The following is a 22,087-nucleotide window of genomic DNA, read 5'->3' on the forward strand; positions in this document are numbered from 1 at the left end:
CAAATCCCAAAGCTGGGATTCTGCTGGGCTGTGCTTGGGTCAGGTGTCATCCCTGGTCTGACATACTGAGATTTGGAGCATGGGTTACTATGTTCATGGCTGCCAGGGGTCTAGACCTGTGAACTGTGGAGAGAGAAAAACAAAAGGTTACACTAAGGGATCATAGTGAGTGGAGCTGATGTGTTGCCCGGTCTCTGTTATTGTAACAAATACTTGAGGATATCAGATTGTAAAGAGGAAATGTCTGTTTGAGCTCACAGTCTCTTGGTTCATTATTCTGGGCCTGTGGTAAAGCAGGAACAACATGGTGGGAACATTTGGAGGATGCTGTTCACCTCATGGTGACCAGGAAGCAAAGAGAGAGGAGGAAGGCCTAGGTTCTCATTAAGACCTAATGTCCCTGCACTGGGTCCTATCTTCAGAAGGTTTTACCACCTTCCAGTAGCCACATAAGATGGGGCCAAGGCTTCAACACATAGCATCTTAGTCACTTTAGTTCTTACTGGGACAAAATACCTGAAAGCAACAACTTAAGGAAGGAAAGGTTTAATCTTGGCTTACGGTTTTGAGGTTCTGTTTGTCTAGCTATATTCTGCCATGGGGCCTATTCCCATGGCATGAATGTGCCAGGAAGCAGAGAACAGGGACCAGAACCAGATGTGAACATCACTTGCAAAGGCCAAGCCCCTACTTCCTGCATCTAGGTCCTATTCCTAAAAGCTCAAAGCATGACTTACGGACATTCAGGGTCCAACTTTAGAAGCAGATAACATAAAAACTATCTAAAACAATCACTTCTGAGACTTGGATTCCATCTCCTCCTCTGCCCCTGTACCTTTTTGATTCTGCCTTCTGAGGTCTCTTACCCTGTGGAACCTGTGGTTGTGGCTGTATTAGCCCCTGGGAGTCAAGTGGGGCTTCAGTAGATACACTGACAACATACAGTGACTTCTGTTTTAGATTTCAGTACCAAGGCAGTCTGTTAGGAGCTTTTCTAGTGGACACTCCATCATAGGTGTGAAAACGTGCTTTGGGAAGGACACATTTGCAGCAGATGATGCCTCCTGAATTTACACATACCTTCAAATGCTAGTCTAAGGCATTCTGAGAAAAGCAGCGATTTTCTCTGAAATTGCCCATTATGTGAAGCGCATGTGATTACCTCTAATTCACTTCTGCACATCACCTGAGCTGTGAGTCTGGGGCTTGGTGCAGCACCTCAAAATGCACCCACCTAAGTTTATGGCTATGTGCATGGCAGAAGGCATTTTTATGGAAGGTGTTTTATGTAATTCCAAACAATTTAATAGAAATGTAATTCGACAGGGAAAACTACAGTCCCTTGGCCCTTTCAGAGTACAGATAATGGCCCAGATTAAAGGGCTGGTGCTTTGTTCATTATAGTCAAATACTGTGTGTGAATTACCATTTTCTTTGCCGTTGGTCCATTTCAAAAGTGTGCCATTTTCCTATTATAATAACAGGCTGCGTTTTCTTAGAATCATCTCATTATGATTGGTCCTGTCTTTTCAGTTTGCAAATAAAAAGCTTTTGCAGTGATAAACTAGTTGTTCCCAAGCAGCCTTAATCTCTGCTTCTGCTTTTGAACTGCTACAGGTCAGGCCCTGCGGAAGGTGGAGAGAAGCCGGTCCTGCTCTCAGGAGAGAAAGGAGGTAACTACACCCCCTGCTATTTGCAAGAGCCTGGTGTAAACGGGCGTTCTGTGAGTCCTGGGCCAAGTGAGAGCTGGCTACTGGACTTGTCAACCCATTGTCACTTGTAACAATGATCTTTTGTGGAGCACATCAGCTGGCTTGCTGTGACACTCACCCCTGATTTCAGCCACTTAGAATAACAGCTGTGCATTTGGTTCCTGAGTCTGTAGTCAGCAACCTGGCCTCCTTTGGGGTTCTTGCTGACAGGCCAGGTGCCCCTGCTCTCAACTAGGGCTCAATTGTGTCTGCAAAGCTTGCTGGGTGCCAGTCAAGGTGCTTCATACTCCACATGCTGTCTCCTCCTTCAGCAAACCAATAGGGTTTACTCACATGGAGTTTCTAGAGTATAAGAGGATGGAGTGCCAGCGACAAAGACCTCCTGAATCCTGGATTTCCAAAGGGTACAGGGTCACTTCTGTCATTTCTAAGAAGAAAAGGTTGTTTTTTCAAGCTCAGCTGGGTCTAGGAGCCATAGGGCAGGCCAGGTTTAAGAGTGGGGAAAATTAACAGAGGGAACAGGGTAGGGGGGGATTCCCCCACCAAGACAGGAGCTCTCAGCCCAGATAGTCAAATAGTCTAGAACTTGCACTATAGCCCAGGCTGGCCTTGTACTGGAGACCCTCCTTCTCTTAAATTCTGGAATTACAGGTGTATGTCACCACACCTAGGACCAGGTCTCACTTCTTGTTCTTTTGGTTGTGACTCTAGCATTTGTCACCCTAGCTAAGCCCAAGGACTCACTTCTACACCATATTTGACCATTCTTGAAAGCTGCCCCACTATTTGCTCAGGATATCAGCGGGACTAAGGGATGGTGTGACAATGGTTATTATATGTGCTGTGTACTCGGAAGACAAGTAACCCTAGACCATCACTCTGCAGTGTGAGAAACTATCATAGGCAGAGAAAGTGGGCTCAAAGGGCTCATCTAATCCTATCTGAAGTATCAAGAAACTTTGCTGGTCTAAGGAGGTGGAATCAGCAGCTAATTGAATGCATTGATCTTCCAAAGAACTAGAGTTGGGTTCCCAGCATTTACATAGGGTGCTTTACAACCACCTGTAACTCCAGCTCCAGATCTGACACTCTTCCTGGCTTCCCCAGATGCTTGCACTCATGTGCACATACCCACACAGGCACACACATACACATAATTAGAAATAAAATTAATTGAAAGAAGAAAGGAAGAGAGGAAGGAAGAAAGAGAGGAAAGAAGAAAAAAGACAAGCTTTTCAAGAGCTGTGTGGATAGGCCTAAAATCTCCACTCTTGAAAAGCCAAGGAAGGATGATTTGAAGTTCAAGTTTAGCATAGCATGTAGAGCAAGACCTTGTCTAAGGGAACATGAAAGGAAAGAAGACTTTGCAGAAAGGGTGAAGACAGGCTGCCTCTTAAAGAATGAGTAGGAGTTATTTAGTTTAAGAAAACAACATGGTCAAAGTCAGAGAGACATGAATAAAGAAAACAGAAGACCTTTAAAGCCTAGGTGGGCGGAAACAGCATTCATATGTTTCCACTGGGCTCTGATCAAGTCCCGTGTTTCTGGGAGAGGACGGGATGTAAGGAATAAATGCAGCTTCATATTCTTTCTTCCTCTGCCCTCTCTTAGCAACAGAACCTCCTAATTGCCACTTTCCCAGGATCTCCATTGTGCCGATTGCCTGAGAGCATTTCAGATCATTTCTCTACTAAAAAGTGCTTGAAGTGAAAAACAAAACATGAGGCTGTTTATCTCAGTGCCCAGGTTTAATTCTGAAAGATAAGATGGCTTCAGGCCCTCTGTAGAGGGGGTGCTGGCTGACTATTTCAACTGTCCAGAAAAACAGAACAGCACAACAGCACTTTGCTGGCTTAGGGGACTCCCAGATCCCCTGAACTTGCCTTCTCCTACCCTGCCTTTCTGTACCCTTCCCTCACTACTTGGTAGCACTGTGTGCCTTATGTAGATGGCCAGCTATAGATTAAATCAAGTCACCATGAAAGGTAAGGCAAAGACCCATTGTCTCTGTCAGCATTGGTTGGAACAAGCAGCTGGGGACACTTATGTTCCTTTCCCAGTGACATTCTGTGGCCTACTCTATCCCCAGGGGGTGAAATGTAGTTTCCACCTGGGTCAGATGAGGACTGTGCCTATGTGGAGTCATGGGCTGATACAGTGAGGGGGGGTATGGGTCCCAGTGAGCTTGCCAGGCCACAATCAACCCAAAGTAGTGTTATGTGACTCATGCCCTATTACAGTTTGGTCTGTCAGTCAGTCAGTTGGTTTATCTGTCTGTCTCTGTCTCTCTTCTCTTGCCCCCCTCTTTTCTTTTTCCTTTCTTTCTCCTATGTATGTGTGTGGTATGCATATGGGTAGTATATGCATGTGTGTGGAGACCCAAACTTGAAGTTGAGTATATTACTTGATTATTATTGTTCTTCAATTTATGAAGACAGGGTCTCTCCCTGAGCTCTGGGCTTGCCTATTCTATCTAGTCTAGCCAGCCAGCTTGCCCCAGGGATCCCCTATCTCTGCCCCCCAGGTACTGGGATTAGATATGTAGCTGCCAGTCGTGCCAGGCTTTTGTGTTGGTTCTGGGGAATCTGAATTGTGTCATTTTACCTGTGAGGAAATGTTTTATTCACTGAGCTATCTCTCCAGCCCTCCAACCTGTGGTCTTCCCACCTCTGCTTCCAGAGTGCTGGGATTACAGGGTTGGGTCATCACACCTGGCCTAACTGACAGTTTTTAGCTCTTCTGCTCTGGGTGTGGATCCAGACATCTGAATTCGTTAACTGCCAGCAGTGCCCACATGTAGCCAAGGATAAGAATGATTTTCCAGAGTGTGAGGCAGCCCTGTCTGCTGATCATGGGCTCCCTGTGTCCTGTGCACAGCCTGCCTGGCACCCAGCCCCTCAGCCACCACTGACTCCAGATACCACAGAGACAGGTACACACAGAGACTGACGGACAGCACAGAAGTACCCACATTCAGCTGCTGGGTTCCAGAGGAAAGAAAGGCTGCCTGGAAGAGGCAGGCTGAGCTGAGGTACTGGAAAGGGCACAGCTGGTTCTGAAATGTCCCCTGACGGTTGCTTTGCAGCAGCAAGTGCTTTCAGTTCAGTTGGTAAAAATATTCTTGGCCTTGCCTCTAACGAGTATTCATGGTTCCTGCCTGTAGAGATTATGTACTGTTTATGGCCTCTGGTCATGAATTATTAATGATTTTGAAATTGTGGCCATTGTAGTTTACTCAAAAATCATTAGGAAGCAAATTTGTCATACAGTGCTTAAGAAAAAAGTGAGAGAAAATCCCAGAGGAGAGACTGATTTTTATTCACCATCTAACCTAACCCTCCCATCTTCTCTCAGTGTGTGCACTGCTAACCAGGGGACATGATGGTAGGGGACATGTCCTCTTGCTGCATAGGAACCCCTGCAGCTCTATGAATTAGAGCCTCTATGTGCATTGAGGGCCAAAGTTTAGGTTCCAGAGCGGGTTGCATAGATCTCATGGCTGCGCAGGTGACCTCTGGCACCTTGAACCCTCTCACTTTGACAGTACTCTCCAGGGAGAGATAGTTTGCAGCGCAGCTGTCTAGTTCAGTTTGTTCAGTGGCATTTGCTCCATAGTGTCCCATAAATATATGGCTGTCTACTGTGTACGTGTCAACAGAGAGAAAACCCACAGTTACCCTTCTTCCTCTAGAGGTCCTGCTGGCTCAGGCTAGGCTTTAGGTGAATTCCAACCTTCCTACTTCCTGGATGGGTGTCCCTGGTAAGTAAGCCCTATTTAGGTTACCTCCTGGGCCTCTGCTCTTAACCACTCCATGAGCTCTCGTGATAATGGACTGCCATCTTTTGCAGTTGATTGGAGATTCTAAAAACCACTCATCTGTGAGCTCACTTTGTAAAGGACTGTAAAAGCCATTTAACTGTCCCATTTAGAAACCTTAAGCTTGCCTGCTTGTACATGCATGCACACTCTCACACCATTCCTCTGGGTGCAAGATTAAAGAAGCTTCTTTTTCTTTTCTCAGGCGAAGCAGGGGAGACCTGGATCTCAGGAACTAGCCTCCTCTGTCACTTCAATGTGCCACCAAGGTTAGGCTCTCACTCCAATTCATTGCTCTCTTCACTCTTCCTATCTAGGATCCCCATTCAGAGGCCAGGAGTGGGATCAGCCATCAATCAATGCTGGAGATATTTGGGAGAAGGAGCTGGGGATGTGGCTCAATGATAGAACACTTATCTAATATGCCGAGGCCCCAAGTTCAGTCCCCAACCTAGCAATAAAAAAGAAGCAGTTGAATGTTAACTATGTTCCTGATAGCAGTCCTCAGTTCCCTTTCCAAGACACAACCATTTATGTGCCCTTCCAATTAGTAGTCATAGGTGTTTCCATCCACCTACTCTCTTCTTGGTTCCTGTGTGCAGATGGGGGCTATGTGTGCATGTGTGTGCATGTCAGATGGGGGCTATGTGTGCATGTGTGTACATGTGTGTGCATGTGTGTGCATGTCAGATGGGGGCTATGTGTGCATGTGTGTGCATGTGCTTGCATGTCAGACGACATCTTGAGTGATGCTCCTGAGGTTCTGTCCATCTTTTTTTTTTTTTTCTTATTTTTTGAGAAAGTCTCTCACTGTTCTGGAATCCACCAAGTCGGCCAGAGAGCAGCATATAGCTGCCTGTCACCTGCCCAGCACTGGGATTGCAAATCGGTGCTACCACACCAGGCTGTTTAATTTTTTTTAATCAGGTTTTAGGGATTGAATTCAGGTCCTTGGGCTTGTAAGGCAAGCTCTATACTAATTGAACTATTTCCCTAGTGAAAATAGGTACAGTAAAGAAACCCCCAAAAAAGTTTATTCCAAACTTCAAAGGCTGTTTCCTGAGAAAGCAAAGAGAAGCAACAGGGGAAAGATTTCTGGGATTAAATGGGAATGGGAGAAAGGGGTCTTGTGAGCTGGAGTGGGGCTTGTGTGCAGGGAATGAGGGAGCCTAGAGGCTCACATTGGCCTTGACAGGTTAATAGGCACCAGTCATATGGTACTGAGGATCCAAGTATTCCTCTTGTCAGAGTAAGTGGGCTCTTTCTTCAAGTCCTTGAGGGAATGGGGACTTTTGTCTAAATGCCTGATCTTGGGAAAAGGACTTTCTTGGAGGACTACATACCCAGTCTTGTTTAACCCAATAGTGTGCAATATAGTCTGGTTTCTCCTCCTGCTGTGCTGTTTTTAGAGGAGGAAAGCGTTCATTTCAGGTTATACTTCCAGGTAACTGTCCATCAGTGAGAAATGTCTTTCTTTTATTAAATTGTGGTGCCTGTCTGTTGATCACTCCCATGACCTCCAGCATCTGCACTGAGTCCCAACTCCAACAGGTCTCTCTCTCCTTTCCCATCCCTTCTCTCTCCCTCCTCCTTCCTTTGTTCTCACACCTAACCCATATTGGAAGACTCCTGTGGACACATGGACTGCCTTTGTTCTTTTTATGATGTCTTTCTATTTCACCACAGATGTACTAGAACATCATCCTTTATTTGAAACTTTGGAGATAAGTGTACTTCATTTTCTTAGATCTGGAAAGTAAGTGTCTCAGTGGGTCCTGTAGAAATACGGTGTGAGGCAGCACGTTCCCACATGCACAGGAAAGCATGAAGAACGTACCAAGTAGCGTAAGTGTAGTCTGCACAGTACGTGTTAGCTCAGATTGGATTTGGTACTGAGAGATACAGTGAGTGTACTGCTAGTTCCTCATAGTGACTGTCTAGGCTATTAACGGTCTCTTACTACAATAAAAATATTTTAAGGAATAATCAAAAGCAGGGACACACTACACATGTACAAAGGCTGCCCAAGGTGAACTCCTTAAACTAGAATCAGTTGATCAAAGGGTATACACTTTACTGAAAGCACTAACTGTGAATGTTCCCCGTTATTTGCTAGTAGTGCTTGGAGGGCAGAGTTGTTAGCTGCCGACCATCTCTGGAGTGCTGGCCAGAATCAAGGCTGGCAGGCTTCGGTTACAGTGCTTGTATCCCATTGGCCACCCCAGGCTTCCCTAGGCTTCTCGTCTCACTGTGGACGGCAGCGGGTCTGTTTGTTTGAGAAGGACTTGCAGGTGTGTCTAGACGTTCAAATTTGAGAGCCATTTAGCCCTTAGCTTAGTGAGAGTGGTGGTTCCTGTAGGTTTCCCAACACTAACTACCCAGGAGCACACACAGCCTTCTTCCTTCTCTGATGTAAGTCCGTATCCTTGCATTGGCCTTCTGGGTAACTGAGCCATCCCTCCTTTCTCCTATATATATAAGATCTTATCTTTTGAAGAAAAAAATGTTTAGGTTCAGTGGTAGATAGAGTGCTTGCCTAGCATGTACAAACTCTAGGTTTGATCAATAGTGTGAGAAAAAGAGGGAGAAAGAAAGGAGGAGGAGGAGGAAGAGAAGAGGAAGAAAAGGAGGGAAAGGAAGAAAACACTTAAAAAGGATAGGAGCAAGTGACGGGAGAATTCGTGCTGAGGCACTAGAGCCTGCTGTGGCAGTCAGCTCTCCAAATGTGCACTTTTACGGGAACGGAACCTTTTAGTTCGTATTTCTGGGCAAAGAATGAAATCCATTTTGGATTCAACTGCCAAATGCTTTCCCAGTGTGAAATTAGCATTGTCTGTCTTTCTACGTCAGGAGGTCTTGGTCTCTGTAGGTTTTGAGAAATTGTCTGGCTGGCTACTAGTAATGGTACCTCGAGACTTAAAAACTGGGCAGGCAAGTCATGCAGCAAGGTAGGAAGCCTGTGCCCACTGCAGTGAGCAGCTCAGCTTCCTGGCTCACTCTCGCTCGGGTAGCTCAGCCTCTGTGACTCCACATTGCCCTCTCAAGGAAGGGGTGATGCGACTGGTGCATACGGTTGTGGTAAGTATTCTGTAGCTGTATTGCACATCCCAGGAATTCTATAGATGTTGAAGATAATAGTTTTGGGCTTGCAGGGGGCAAATGAGCATGTTTGGGAGGTAAATGCCTTCAAAGCCAAGAGGCCAGACTGGCCAGATGGTTAAAGGCACTTGTGGCCAGTCTTGATGACCTGGCTTCAATCTCTGGGATCCACATGGTAGAAAGGTCAGATTGCCACAAGTTATCCTGTGATACACACACACACACACACACACACACACACACACACACACACTATAGGTAGGTAGGTAGATAGATAGATAGATAGATAGATAGATAGATAGATAGATAGATAGATTAAAAAAATGTTTCAAAGCCAAGAGACAGAAAAGTGTTTTCAGGAAAGAGCTAAACACGAGCAAGCCCAGTGTTTGTCACTATGTAATGCCGTCAGAGAGCAGCCATAATCCTTCCTGTAGGACTTGCCTTACCTCTGAATCCCCAGCTGCCCTGAGACCCCTGGGAGCTGCAGGAGATAATGTCTTCAAACCAAGCCTTCGGAACCCCAGTCTAACAAGGGCAAGGCCAACACTCATACGCCAAACAGTAAAGAGAATCAATTTCTGATAAAATGCCGGGAAGAAGATTGACATGTCTAAAACCTTTCTGGTATCAGCTTAGCTTCCAGCACAAGATTAAACTCTAGGAAAAAAACCCCTCAGAGAGCTGCAATTTCTGAGCAGAAAGAGGCTGTTTTGGATAAGCAATGTGCCCTTGTACAGAGCATCATCAAAGTCTCCTCTATCCTCCGATCTGAGGCATGAAATTGCCTTTAACGCTTGTCTCCTCCCTCCACATGGGAAAAAGCCGTGTGTGGAATATAGAATGGGATTAGAAAAGGGAATGGTATCATCTGAGAAAGGTTGTGCCTGCAAGTGTCTCAGGAAAGATGTCTTCAGGGTGAAAGCAGCTCCACCACAGGGTGGGCAACAGCCACGTGAACCCATTCCTGCTGCCACCGCTGACATAAGGACACCTGCCTCATCTCTGTGCTGTTAGCTCTCTGGTCATCTAGGTCTGGCAAAGGCCAGTGGCTTCAACTTTACTAGGATCCACAGCCTGGACTGGGGCTCTGTATAAGCAATAGAAGGAAGTCCTCTGCTGCCTCAGAGGTAGGCAGCATCCATGTCCACACTAAGGTTTCTGTTGCTGTGAGGAAACAGTGTGACCAAAAGCAACCTGGGGTGGAGAGGGTTTATTCCCCTTATCCTTCCATATCAGTTCATCATCGAAGGCAGCGCAGGAGCCCAGAGGAGGCAGGAGCTGGTACAGAGTCATGGAGGAATGCTGCTTACTACCTTGCTTCCCATGGCATGCCCAGCCTGCTTTTTTATGGTGCCCAGAACCACCAGCCCAAGGGAGGTACCACCTATTGTGGGCTAGGCCTTTCTAAATCAATCACCACCACCACCACCACCACCACCACCACCACCACCACCACCACCACCACCAAAAACAAATAACTGAAACAAACAAAAAAAGAATAAAACAAACAAAAACCATAGAGCGCAGGCCAGCCTAGTTGAGACATTTTCTCAGTTGAGGTTCCTCTTCCATAAGGACTCTAGCTTGTGTCAAGTTGATATAAAACTAGCCAGTCCAATCAGGTAGAGCTGGATCCAAGTGTTCAGACTCTGGACTTCTTTTCCCATGGCAATTCACTCTTCATGAAGACAGTTCTCTGTCTGTAGTAAGGTGGCTGCTGGTGTGGTCCAGGGACTGGAGTCAGAGAGTCTGGCTAGTAAACACCAAGGAGCCTTAGTTGTTTCATATGTAGGATGGCTATGGAAGCCGCCCCAGCCTCACGGGGAACTAGAGACTTGGAGCACCTACCTTGTAGCCCTATGTAAGTAGTGTTTCCTCCCTTTCCCCTCCTCCTTTCTGACAGTGCCTTCCTTCACTGTCAGCAGTTCTAGCAGAAGGACCAGGAGGTTAGCCAAGTTTAGTGTCTAGACAGAGGCCTACCAGCTGGGTCACAAGAGTCGGGTGAGGAATCCCATATTAACATAGTTAGAAAGGGATAATTTCCCAAAAGAAAATTAGTTTAGCATCACAGAAGGCTGGGGAAATTATAGTGGGCAGGCAAAAGCCAGCCATCGACCACATGGCCATTTTATGACAGAGTGACAGCTGACAGATGGGTGTAGTCTGTCAAGAAGCTTCACACTGGGGGCTGGGGATTTAGCTCAGTGGTAGAGCGCTTACCTAGGAAGCGCAAGGCCCTGGGTTCGGTCCCCAGCTCCAAAAAAAAAAAAAAAAAAAAAAAGCGTTAAAAAAAAAGAAGCTTCACACTGAAAGTCCATCTCCACTCACTGAACTCAGCAGTGCTGTTCTCTCTCATATGTGAGAAGTCTAGGCTCAGAGTGCAGTGCGCACGCCTCTGGTACCCTAGTAAGTACAGGACTGAGCCAGTGTGCTGTTGTGTGCCATCCGAGAAAGGTGCCCGCACGAAGCCCCTTGAGCACATTGCCGTTCTCCCGAGGCTCAGTTCTCTGTATGTAGAGTAGTGCTCAGCAGGCCTTTTCTCTTACTGGTGGGCAGAGTTTAGAGTGATAAACACCAGGCCCAGCCCAACTTTGGCCACATGCCACCACTTTTTCTGGTCCTTATTGTAGGCTTATAGTTACAAAAAGGACCCTGGCCTGTGTCCATGAACTGGACAGGTAAGTAAGAGGACAAGGTGGCAATGGCCAGATGGCATAAGACTCAATTGTTATTCACCTGATAGGTGGCAGTCAGCTTCCCCAACTAAAGGAATAGTTACGCACATGGGTTCTGATCAGAGGCCATCGAAATGGTTGCGGATCTCCCTGTCACACATGGTCTCTACAGAAGTTGCTTGCAGGGGCCCATGGATATGAGAAAGCACAGGCTGTACTTGGCATTTGTGTGCAACCTACTTGTTGTAAATTTATGTTATCTCTAGATGGCTTACAATCTCCAGTGCTGTGTGGATGTCCTGGAAGTAATTGTCATGCTGCATCAGGGGTCACTGTCAGGGAACAGTGTCAGGCTACAGTCATCTGGGAGGAGGAAGCTATGGCTGCTTCTATACACACTATCAACATCTATACTTGGGAGAGGCTTTGCCATGGGTCTGAGGCATTGGAGTCTTTGTCATGGCCATGTTCATATCAACACTACACATTCAGTCAGGACTTCATCTGCTTCCCCTGAGAAATCTAACATTGTTCAGACAGCATCCTCAGGCCACTCAGGTTGGCTGATGGAAAGAGTTGTCATGGCAGAGCAATCTAGATCTAGGTCTGGGTCACATTGCCAAGGTTTGCATCCAGGCCATGCTACTTCATAGCTACAGTCTCTGGGAGTTATAGGCTCTCTGCACCTAGCTTATCTGAAGAATGGAGCTGCCAACTACCTCCTTGTGGAGTTGTAGAATTAATCAAGGGAGTAATATGTGTAGAGTCCCCAGAAGAGGATCCGCAAGTGCTGTGTGTTTTCAGTTTCGTTCTTCTGATCCCTCATTGGGCGCTCTCTGCTCCATGCTGTATTGTCTGGTATCAGTGGGGTTGCGGCAGGAGAAGTGGCACTCAACATCTGTCAACACTGCCACAATGGGACCTGCGCCATCTACAGTTTTTAGTCTTTTTCTGATTCTTGAACCACTGAATACTAATTGTAGAGGAACTAGAACTTACATAAAGCTATAACAATTACTCCATTTTTACTACTGTGGTGGTTTGTATATGCTTGGCCCAGGGAGTGGCACTATTAGGAGGTGTGGCCTTGTTGGAGTAGGTGTGTCACTGTGGGTGTGGGTTTAAGACCCTCACTGTAGCTGCCTGGAAGTCAGTATCCTATTAGCAGCCTCCAGATGAAGATGTAGAACTCTCAATTCCTCCTGCACCGTGCCTGCCTGGACGCTGCCATGCTCCTGCCTTGATAATTGAACCTTGAACCTTGAGGCCAGCCCCAATTAATTGTTGTTTCTTCTAAGAGTTGCCTTGGTTATGGTGTCTGTTCACAGCAGTAAAACCGTAACTAAAACAACTACCTAATCAATCTTGCTTGAAAAACATTTTTAATTATATTCCTTTACCTGTATGTGTATGCTCTTGCATGTTTATGTCACGGGGCATATGTGGAGGTCCAAGCACAACATTCAGGGGTTGGTTTTCTCCTTCTACATATGAATCCAGGAGGACCAACCCAGTTCCTTAGGCTTGGTAGCAAGCATCTCTGTCCACTGAACCATCTCGTGAACCTCTAGAGTTCACAAAATAACGAATACTTAAGAATTTTTTTGGATCATCTCATCTCTTAATTAGGTCCAATTAAAAAATGTCTTGCATTATGCATCTAACTTTAAAAATAGTTTTGTATTTCATGTTGTTATATATTTGGATATTTTGTCTGCATGTATATATACCATGTGTATGCCTGGTGTTCTTGGAGGCCAGGCAAGAACATAGGATTCCTTGGAACTGGAGTTGAAGATGGTTGTGAGCAGCCATGTGTGTGCTGGGCCTTAACTGCTGAGCTGTCTCTCCAGCTCCACTTTAACTGTTCCACTGACTAAAGTATAACTGTGTATAACGAAGTGGACGGTCTTAAGTGCATGCTCCTTATGAACTTATGTGTGAATGTGCCCATATTCACACTGCCTATGTCAAAGAGAGAGTATCCCAGGAGACTTGGTGAGCCTTCTTAGCTAACACCTCTCCAGAGCGACCATGACCTGGAGTCAGAGCAACACAATTTTGTCTGGTTTGAACTTCATGTAGGATGAGTCACAGTGTATGTAATTTTTATGTCTAGGCCTTCTTCTAAATGTATCTATAAAGTTTGATGGTTTGTGTATGCTTTGTGTACCAGAAGTTCATTCTTTGTCATTGTGGAATAGACCATCTGTTTTTCTTAGAAAATTTACATTGCAAAATAATTAGAACAAAATGTCATTACTAAAAAGGTTGTCTTTGTGTATTACCTATACCTCATGGGGCTGAGGAGGTGCCACACTGGGTGAGAGTGCTTGCTGAACCTGAGTTTGAATCTCCAGCACCCATATGAAGTGGCCACTTATGCTTATATTCCAAGCATTGTGGGGAGAGACAAGCAGATACTGAAGGCTGTTTGGATAGCTAGCCTTGCTGAACTGCTGACTTCAGGTTCAGTGAGAGACTTTGCCTCAAGGGAATAAGAAGGGGATTTAAGACACTTGTCATCCTCCTCTGGCCTGTATACACATGTGTGCACATGTACCTCCTACAACATACCACATAGTCCTCATTTCATTCTTTCCCACTATTAGCAGTTTGATCCACTGGATGTTTTTTCTTTCTTTCTTTCTTTTCTCTCTCTCTCTCTCTCTCTCTTTCTCTCTCTCTCTCTCTTTCTTTCTTTCTCCCCCCTCTCTCTTTTTCTAGAAGTAGAATTTCTCTCATTATGTACCTCAAACCTCCCTTAGCCTTCCAAGTGCTGGGATTCTAGGTGTGTGCCAAGACATATGGCTCATGATACTTGCCTTTCTAGAACTCTCTGTTTAAACACTTCTTTATTGTTCAATCAAAAGTGCATTTGACCACAAACAACAGAAAATCCCACTAAGAATGCCCTAAACCAGCCACAAGCAACCTCTATTTAAAAAGAACCAGAGAGTAAATAATCACTTGACTGCTTATGTGCATGTATAGTCTGAGTTGCTCCTCTTCATCGTCTTAATCGTTGTCCTTGTCTTTGAACTCACTATTAAACCAGGCTAGCCTCAAACTTAGAGATCTACCTGCCTCTGCCAAGTGCTGAAATTAAAGGCATGTGCTACGGCACCCATCAGTTTCTCATTTCTGTCATGCAACCTTAGTGAGTGTTCCTCTGTTCCATTACAACTTTATAAATGTATGTGGCTGGCCAGTTTTGATCTGATTGGAATTTACAGACCCTTGGCCTAAATGATAAGATGAATTTGGTTGTTGTAAAACTGCCAGTAGTCTTATGAGAAAAACTTAATTTTTACTTAAAAAAAATTTTTTTTTAAAGCTCATCTAACTGAAACCTTGCCAGCAGTGAACCCTGCACCTTCTCGGGCCGTATTCCTGTGTTGTGGATGCCTCCATGCAGTCTTGTATGTAGAGCAGTGACGTTTGCTCTCACTGTATCTTCAGTCTTTCCTTAGTCTTCATCTCTGTTTCAGTGGTTACATCTTTCTCTGTTGAATTTCAAATTAACTCTTACCTTTATAGGCACTTACTGTTTGATAGATGCAATATCTATCTCCCTTTACCCTTCTGATCATAATAAATATAGTTATTGGGTTTTTGTTTTGTTTGTTTGGTTGTTTGGTTGGTTTGGTTTTGTTTGATTTGGCATTGGGGCTTTTTGTTTGGTTTTGGCTTTTTTTGAGAAAGAGTCTCTACTCAGATCCATCTGTCTTGGCCTTAACCACCAGAAAAGTAAACAGAACAGTTCTGAGCCAGGAGGTATGGCTTATATATGTTATGAGGGCTCTGTTTACTTCACTATGTGTCTGATTATTTTTCACGATGATCAGATTGGGACGTGTTGTCCCTCTTGTGGGTTTTCCTAGTGTGGGATTTTGACTGTGTTCCTTGATTGCCTGTCTTCCTCTGGATCCTGATTTTGTTGTTTTTGTCTTTTAATGTAATTTACCACTCGTGATTGTGGGCATTGGACCACATTTGCTGAAGTAGTGTGACACTGATCCATTAGTTAGTCTTCTGAGCCCGGCCCTGCTCACTCTTCCTCCAGATGTGTCATGCCTTTCTGTACCATAAGTCCACCATCATAGTTCCTGAACACCGAGCAGGTGGAAGGACCACCTTCTCCTGCTTCTTGTGTTTCCATTTAGTTTCTGACTCCAGTTTGGTGCCTTATCTCCCTGAAGACTGTACTACCTCTGGGTCTGAAGCAGCACACAATACCTTCCCCCATGCCCTGCTCCTTCCTAGCTTCTGTTTCTGGGTTTCTTTTTGCTAACCCAGTTCTGTCTGCCATCCAGTTCTCAGGATTTCTTAACATTTGAAATCTGCCATCAGTACCCTCATTTGCCCAGACTGTCACAGGTTTAAGTGGTGTTGCTTGTTTGGATGTGGGTGAGGAGAGACTACTGTGCAGAGTTGCTCTCCTGTGCCTGAGCTGATCCAGTCTGATCAGTGCTCATGGTGACTTCTCATAGCATGATGTCCATCTTCCTAGCCACCTTCCTCTGCCTCGGAAACCATGAAAAAGCCCAGCTATGGAGTTAGTGTAGACTGTCGGGACTGTGTGCTCTCTAGTGATGACTGGTTTAGATGTTCTTTTGCTCCAGCCTACTTGGCAAAGTCTCTTCACTTCGTTATGCCTCACCTCCTCACCTGTCAAAGGAGGACAAAAATAATAACAGGCACTTTATAAGCTAATGAAAGTGCTCCTTGAAATAGTGGTGGGTGCCAAGTGCTCAACTTGGGGCTTGGTGCACAGGAAATACTAAAACACTTTAGTACATATCTTCCTCTCTTGTTCTGAGCAAACATCCCTCTGGTTTCCTTCGTCCTCCCTTTCTTTGTTGACAGGGTGTCACCTTACCTCCCAAGTGCTTGGGTTATAGGTATGCACCACCACATGTAGCTTAGGGCCAGTGTTCCTAGTATACTTATTGTTTGTGTCGTGCCAATAGTTTTTGGAGTTACAGCACATCGCTAGCTTTCTGAATACACGTATGCGGGTGTGTGTAGATCAGAGGTCAGTGTCCAGTGTCTTCCTCAATTGCTCACCATCAGTCTCTCACTGAACCTGCAACTCCTCATTAGGCTAGGCTATGGAAACAGTGAGCTGCAAGGACTGCCTGTTCCAGCACTGGGGTTGCAGCCCTGCATGGCCGTGCCTGCCTTTTACATCTGTGCTAGGGACCAGAGCTCAGGCCTCTAGGCTTGCACAGCATGAAGCCGTCTCCCCAGCCCATACTGCGGACTTTACACTCCGTCTTCACTCTTGTGAACTTTCCTTCAGTTGTGCTTCCTCTCCCACTGCTTCCTTGTCTGGGACCTTTCCCTTCCCAATGCAGTCTAGCAAACCTTCCATGGCCCATCTCTGCCCTGTCAAAATTGTCCTGAACTTAGATTCCGTCATCCATTTGTCTCCCATCTAGATGTCATCCTCAGACTTTATAAACAGCCTCTAACAGCCATTGATAAAATTATGGCCTGAGATGGGACCAAGGACAAAGTCCCATGGCATGCCACCCTTCCCAGGAAGAGTAATTTAGATGGCAGGGTAAGATGATGAATCTGCTCAGTTCCTGTAATAGGATGTCCTTGAGGCTTGATTATGATAATATTAGCAGCCACAGGGTGGGTGTTATTTACCATAGCCAGGCACTGAGGTAAGTGTTTTCCATGTAATGCTATTATTTCTTATAGTACCTCTGCAAAGTCTTGCATTACTCAGGACTTGAATTTTTTTTTTTTAAAGTCTATCTGGAGGCAGCAGAAGGGGTCTGTGTACTGCAATGCAAGGCTCTGAAGAGGGGGTGCTTTTCAGAATCCAAGAGTAGGGAGGGTCATGAGCAGATGTCTGTAAGCTCCCGGGATGTCCTCTTCTCAGCTTCTATTTTGATAGTTCACTCTTACTTCAACAGTCTTCATGCTTGGTGCAGGCCAGTTCTCTGGCTTCCTTTCTTTATTTCTTATTTTTTTCTTTTCTTTGTCTCTTCAGAAGAGGTCTTGCCAGGTAGACTTCACTGGTCCAGTGAAGTTCATCTAATCCTCCTGCCTCATCATTCCAGGTGCTGTGATTATAGGAAGGAGCCACCATGACTAATTTAGCCTTCCTGCTTTCTTAGTTCATCTGGCAGAAAATCCAATGACTTCTAAATTTGTTTACCCCCTTAGGAGAGTAGTCAGGCCTCTATCCCATCAGCACCCAGGCAGGAAGATGTGGGCTAAATAGTGATGAGTGAGGGAAGTGGGGAAGGAGGGAGGGATGGATGGAAGAAGAGAGGATAAGAGAGAATATCCTAGACCTTCTAATCTAAGCTTCCTAGGATTATTGGCTCCTGGGCCACCCGCAGCCAGCAGCACGGTCACAGGTCTTGACCAGCTTCCAGGAATCTTAGACTGTGACTTGTGACAAACAAAACAGGGTTGAGTCCACAGTCCAGCTGCTTGTTTTTATTTGACAAATGAAAGGTCCTCAGGCTAGATGTGGTGTCAGGGAGGGCTGGCCAGTGTCCGAGGTCTGTGATGTCAGTCTGTCCTTTGTGCTCAGTGGGAGCCATGGTTGACTCTTGTCTAGAGAGCTTGCTTGGCACTTTTTCCTTGCAGAAGTCTCAGAGCTTCGAGTTTCATGGAGACCATGGAGTCAGCGAGGCTAGGCTCTACCTCAACCTCTTCCTCCCCTTCTTGGCTGCTGGCTCAGTGCTTCACCTTCTGCAGCTGGAAAACAGGGAGGATAGCAATGGCTGCTCTACAGTTGGGATGATCTGGTGACCTTGTGCACACAAAACCCTTGGCAAATCCTTTACCCAGCACAGAGCCCTAGGCTTTCCTAACCATGCAATGGTGGAGAAAGGCTCAGGGTCCAGGGAAGAAAGACTTCAGTCTGTAAGACAGGGGCTTCGGGAAGAATCGCACTGAAGCAGCTTTAGTTGGCAGAAACGGGGAGAAGAGGAACAGAATCAGTGTCAACTGCAAGCAAGATCACAGGGGCCACAAGCAGTCCCCTGTGAGAAGGAACACATAGCACACAGGGTGAACGGCTTGATGGTGAAGACTCTGTCATCATTCATCTGTTTATTCCTTCACCTTTAATATGTGCCATCGTGGTTAGAGACAGACTCTGAGCAATAAATGAAATACGAAGAACATCAGAAAAACAACTGGGCTGAGGTTGAGGCAGCACAGAGTGTGAGAGTTGTTAGGTCAGGACTTGAGGAAGTTCCTGTTGAGCTTAGAGGAAGTGATAAGCCACTGGGATCTCTGGGAAACAAAAGATCTGTAGAGGGAGCAGCATGGGCTAGAGCAGGGGATCCAGGTGAGCCACTGTGGAGCCCCAGCAAGCTGATGGCTGTTTGGGGGCAGCAGTGGAGGGTACTGGGAAGGGGCTGGTAGCTGTTATGTTGGATAGGGTGAATGGGAAAGAATGGGATGAAAAGAAGGTCTGGCAAGTCAGATAAAGGTGTGAAAAGTTTCAGGGGAATGCTAGGAAGGTGGCCCACAGCAGACTGCAGGCACCTCCATCATCTCACTGCAGAGGGAGCAGCAGTGATTCTCTGGAGGCTATCTAGAACTGAAGAGCCACGATCCTATTCACTTATTATTTGATTGTCTGTTTTGGAGGAGAGAAGGTGATTTGACTTGTTATTTAAATAACACTCAAAACTAGCTTGCTTATAGATAAAAAGTTACTGTTAACCAGGCTGAAATGCTAATTCTTTTTTCCATTTTCCCCTAACCTCTCTTGGAGTAACAATTGCCACTGAAACCTGGCGTGCATTCTTCTGTACCTTTCTTTGCGTGTGTGCTTGGCTGAATGGCCCACAAAATATGTGTAGCATTTGTGGTGGTTTTGGCTCAGTTTATAGCATTGTCTATCTTGAGTAGCTATTGGCTCATGTCTTTTTAACCTGTTGTAAAGGTTCAAATATATGCTGATTTAAAAAAAACACAAATAATTTTCATCTAAAGCAAAACAAAACTGGGCATGGTGACATACCTATAATTTGAGAAGCTAAGTAGAAGTTCAAGGCTAGCCTCGGCTACATAGAGAGTTCTAGGCCATCCTGGGCCACAGAGTGAAAATGTGTCTCAAAAAGTCAGTCAATCAATCAATCAATCAATCAATCAAACAAACAAACAAACAAAGAGGACTAATGGGGACAGATGTATTGCAGAGGGTTTAGCTATCCCCACTGGAGGACATTGGGATATTTGAACCAGCTTTCTGTACCTTTTCCTAGGACCCCTATGAGTCCCTTTCAGATGGGTTCTAGGGACTAGAAAGGCCCAGTCCCAGGTGACAGTGAATATACAGTGTTCTGTCTTTCCTATTTCATTGGATTCTATCTCTTTTCTCAGAGTGCCTGTGTGATCTGGCAGGGGTACAGTGCAGCAGTGGACTCGCTCAGATCTGGTTGAGAGCAGGCTCTTATGAAAATGTCTTGTTCCTAGGGGCCCAGAGCCCATAAAGGTGGTGGGCTACTCTCACCCTTAAGAATACGTTCCTTGGTTGGTTAAACACTACCTTGGGGGCCAGAAAGACTCTTGAGCCCTTCCTTTCATTTTGAAAACAGAGCAGTCTGCAAGCCTGACTTTTTTCCTGCCAGCTTCTGCCATTCCTAGACTACTTCTACAGCTTGAAGGCACCCCTTTGACAGCATGCCAGGAGCAACATTGTAAAAGCGCTATTTTGATTAGAGGAGGCCAACTACCCTGTCACTGGCTCCCTTCTTCCCTGCTGATGTTCCACATCCTGCCTTCTGCTACCGATACCATTCTATGCTTGCCACTGTAACAACAACACTTTCAAGGATTGGTGCACAGCCTCAGGCTGTGATTGTCACTAGCCAAGCTGCCTGATCTGAAGGTGTGATGGCAGTCTCTCTCTGGGAAGCAGACCCAATCCTACCCCAGCTGCCTTCCCTGAGATAGTCTGCCCAGCTGCTTCCTGCATGGAAAGTAAAGTTACTTTGAAAAATGTAAGACTGGGAAGATGACTTAGTGGGAAAAGTGCAAATGTGAGAACAGAGTTTGAATCCCAAGCACCCAAAGAACAGTCAGGCATGGTGTGCTTCTATATAAGCCCAGTGCTGAGGGTACAGAGCTAAGAGGATCCCCAGGACTTGCTTACCAGTCAGTCTAGCTGAAATGGGGAGTCCATCTTCAGGGAGAGACCATGCTTCAAAAAACGAAGGTAGTGACTGCTGCACATGGTCGTGTGTACATCTGACACCCACCACCTGTGAGGCAGAGGCAGATGGGTCTCTAAGTTCAAGTCCAGTCTGGTCTATACAGAGAGCTCCAGGCCAGCTAAGGCTGCATTGTGGTACCCTGTTTCAAGACAAAACAAAATCCTAAGGTGGAGGATGATTCACCTCTGGAGATGACTGCCATTTTTGGACTCTCTCCCAGTTCCTTCCTTCCCTCCTGTAACACCAGCTCCAGGGGACTGAATGCCTCTGACTTCTTCGGGTCCTTCCATTCACATATGCATACCTACACAGGGACGCATGCATGTAACTAATATAAACAACAAGCCCGCCAGCCATCCTCCTCTGCCTCTGTGCGTGTCCAGCCATCCTCCTCTGTGCGAGTGTCCTCCCATCCTCCTCTGTGCGTGTCCTCCCATCCTCCTCTGTGTGCGTGTCTCCCATCCTCCTCTGTGTGCGTGTCCAGCCATCCTCCTCTGTGCGTGTCCTCCCATCCTCCTCTGTGTGCGTGTCCTCCCATCCTCCTCTGTGTGCGTGTCCTCCCATCCTCCTCTGTGTGCGTGTCCAGCTTCTTCTTGTTAGTTTGCTATCATCCTTAACCAGGCTCACAACATGGAGTCCTGACTTCTCAGCCTGGCCCCTCAGATATCAAATCCAGGAACTGACAGCTTTGTGATACACACCCACATGACAACCATATTTCAGATTAAAGATCGGAGACCATGGTCTAAAAAAATTAATTGCGTTTTGGGGACTTGGGAGTGGACAGTTTTAATCTGGGTCATTGTGGGAAATCCTGGCTAAATCAGGATTATCCATGAAATGCTCTGGAGGGCAGCCTTTGATATAAGTCTCAGATCTGCTGTTGCAGCCCAAGGTCAAGGAGGAATCATGAATTACCCTAGACCCCCAAATTTGATAATATTCCCTCCTACTCCTGTTCCTAGGCCTTGGTCAGCCAAATCCCTTCCACCCACTCCAGGCCTCTAACACCTATGTGAGCACAGCACAGCCCAACCCCTCAGTGCTTCCCGACACTCCTGCCCTCTACTCAAGCAAACACCTCATGGCTTCCTGTTTGGTTGGTTTTAAGGGCAGTTGTCCTTGCTGTGTCCTTGTACTTCTTGTGGTCCTGTGCCATGCTCTGCATCTTTGTCCCCACGGTGGCAGGCCCTTGGAAGCCCTGGTTTTTCTATTCTTGCTGCTCTTGCTCACCTGTGGTCTTGATCTGAGCATCTGCTTGCTAAAGAGCCTCCTCTCTGCACATGCTGACTATCCTGCTCAGACACAGCTCACACCATCAGGAAGCTCCTCGGATCCCCATAATAGTCACATTTCCTTTCCAAGTCACATGTGGTATCAGTATGCACTGATGCATGCAATGCTGTGTGTATGTGGAGAGTAGCTTGTTTAAAAACCTATCTTCCCTGACAGACAATCAGCTCCATAAAGGAAGGGCCATATCCTGGCAAGGGACAGGAAGGTTGGGGGTGGGGGTATGGGGGGAAGAGGGTAAGGAATGACCTGCCACATCTATATTCTTAGATAGGTATTATGAAA

The 22,087-nt window shown here is 46.1% G+C and overlaps 1 protein-coding gene across 9 annotated transcripts in view; it reads left to right on the top strand.

Moving 5' to 3' along the window:
• The window catches only part of Katnip (katanin interacting protein), a 166,565-nt gene that overhangs the window by 18,603 nt on the left and 125,875 nt on the right, over window positions 1-22,087 (top strand). For 5 of the 9 annotated variants that reach the window (XM_039082889.2, XM_039082891.2, XM_017589397.3 and 2 more), the window contains one exon: window positions 1,618-1,673. The exons of 2 other annotated variants lie outside the window; for them this stretch is intronic. In XM_039082889.2, coding sequence (XP_038938817.1) covers window positions 1,618-1,673 — 56 coding nt within the window. Of the gene's footprint in view, window positions 1-1,616; window positions 1,674-5,734; window positions 5,799-22,087 lie in introns of those variants that run through there. 2 more of the 9 variants (XM_008759893.4, XM_039082892.1) reach the window with 2 other exon arrangements.

Source organism: Rattus norvegicus, chromosome 1 (genome assembly GCF_036323735.1).
Source record: "Rattus norvegicus strain BN/NHsdMcwi chromosome 1, GRCr8, whole genome shotgun sequence".
NCBI classification, from domain to species: Eukaryota; Metazoa; Chordata; class Mammalia; order Rodentia; family Muridae; genus Rattus; species Rattus norvegicus.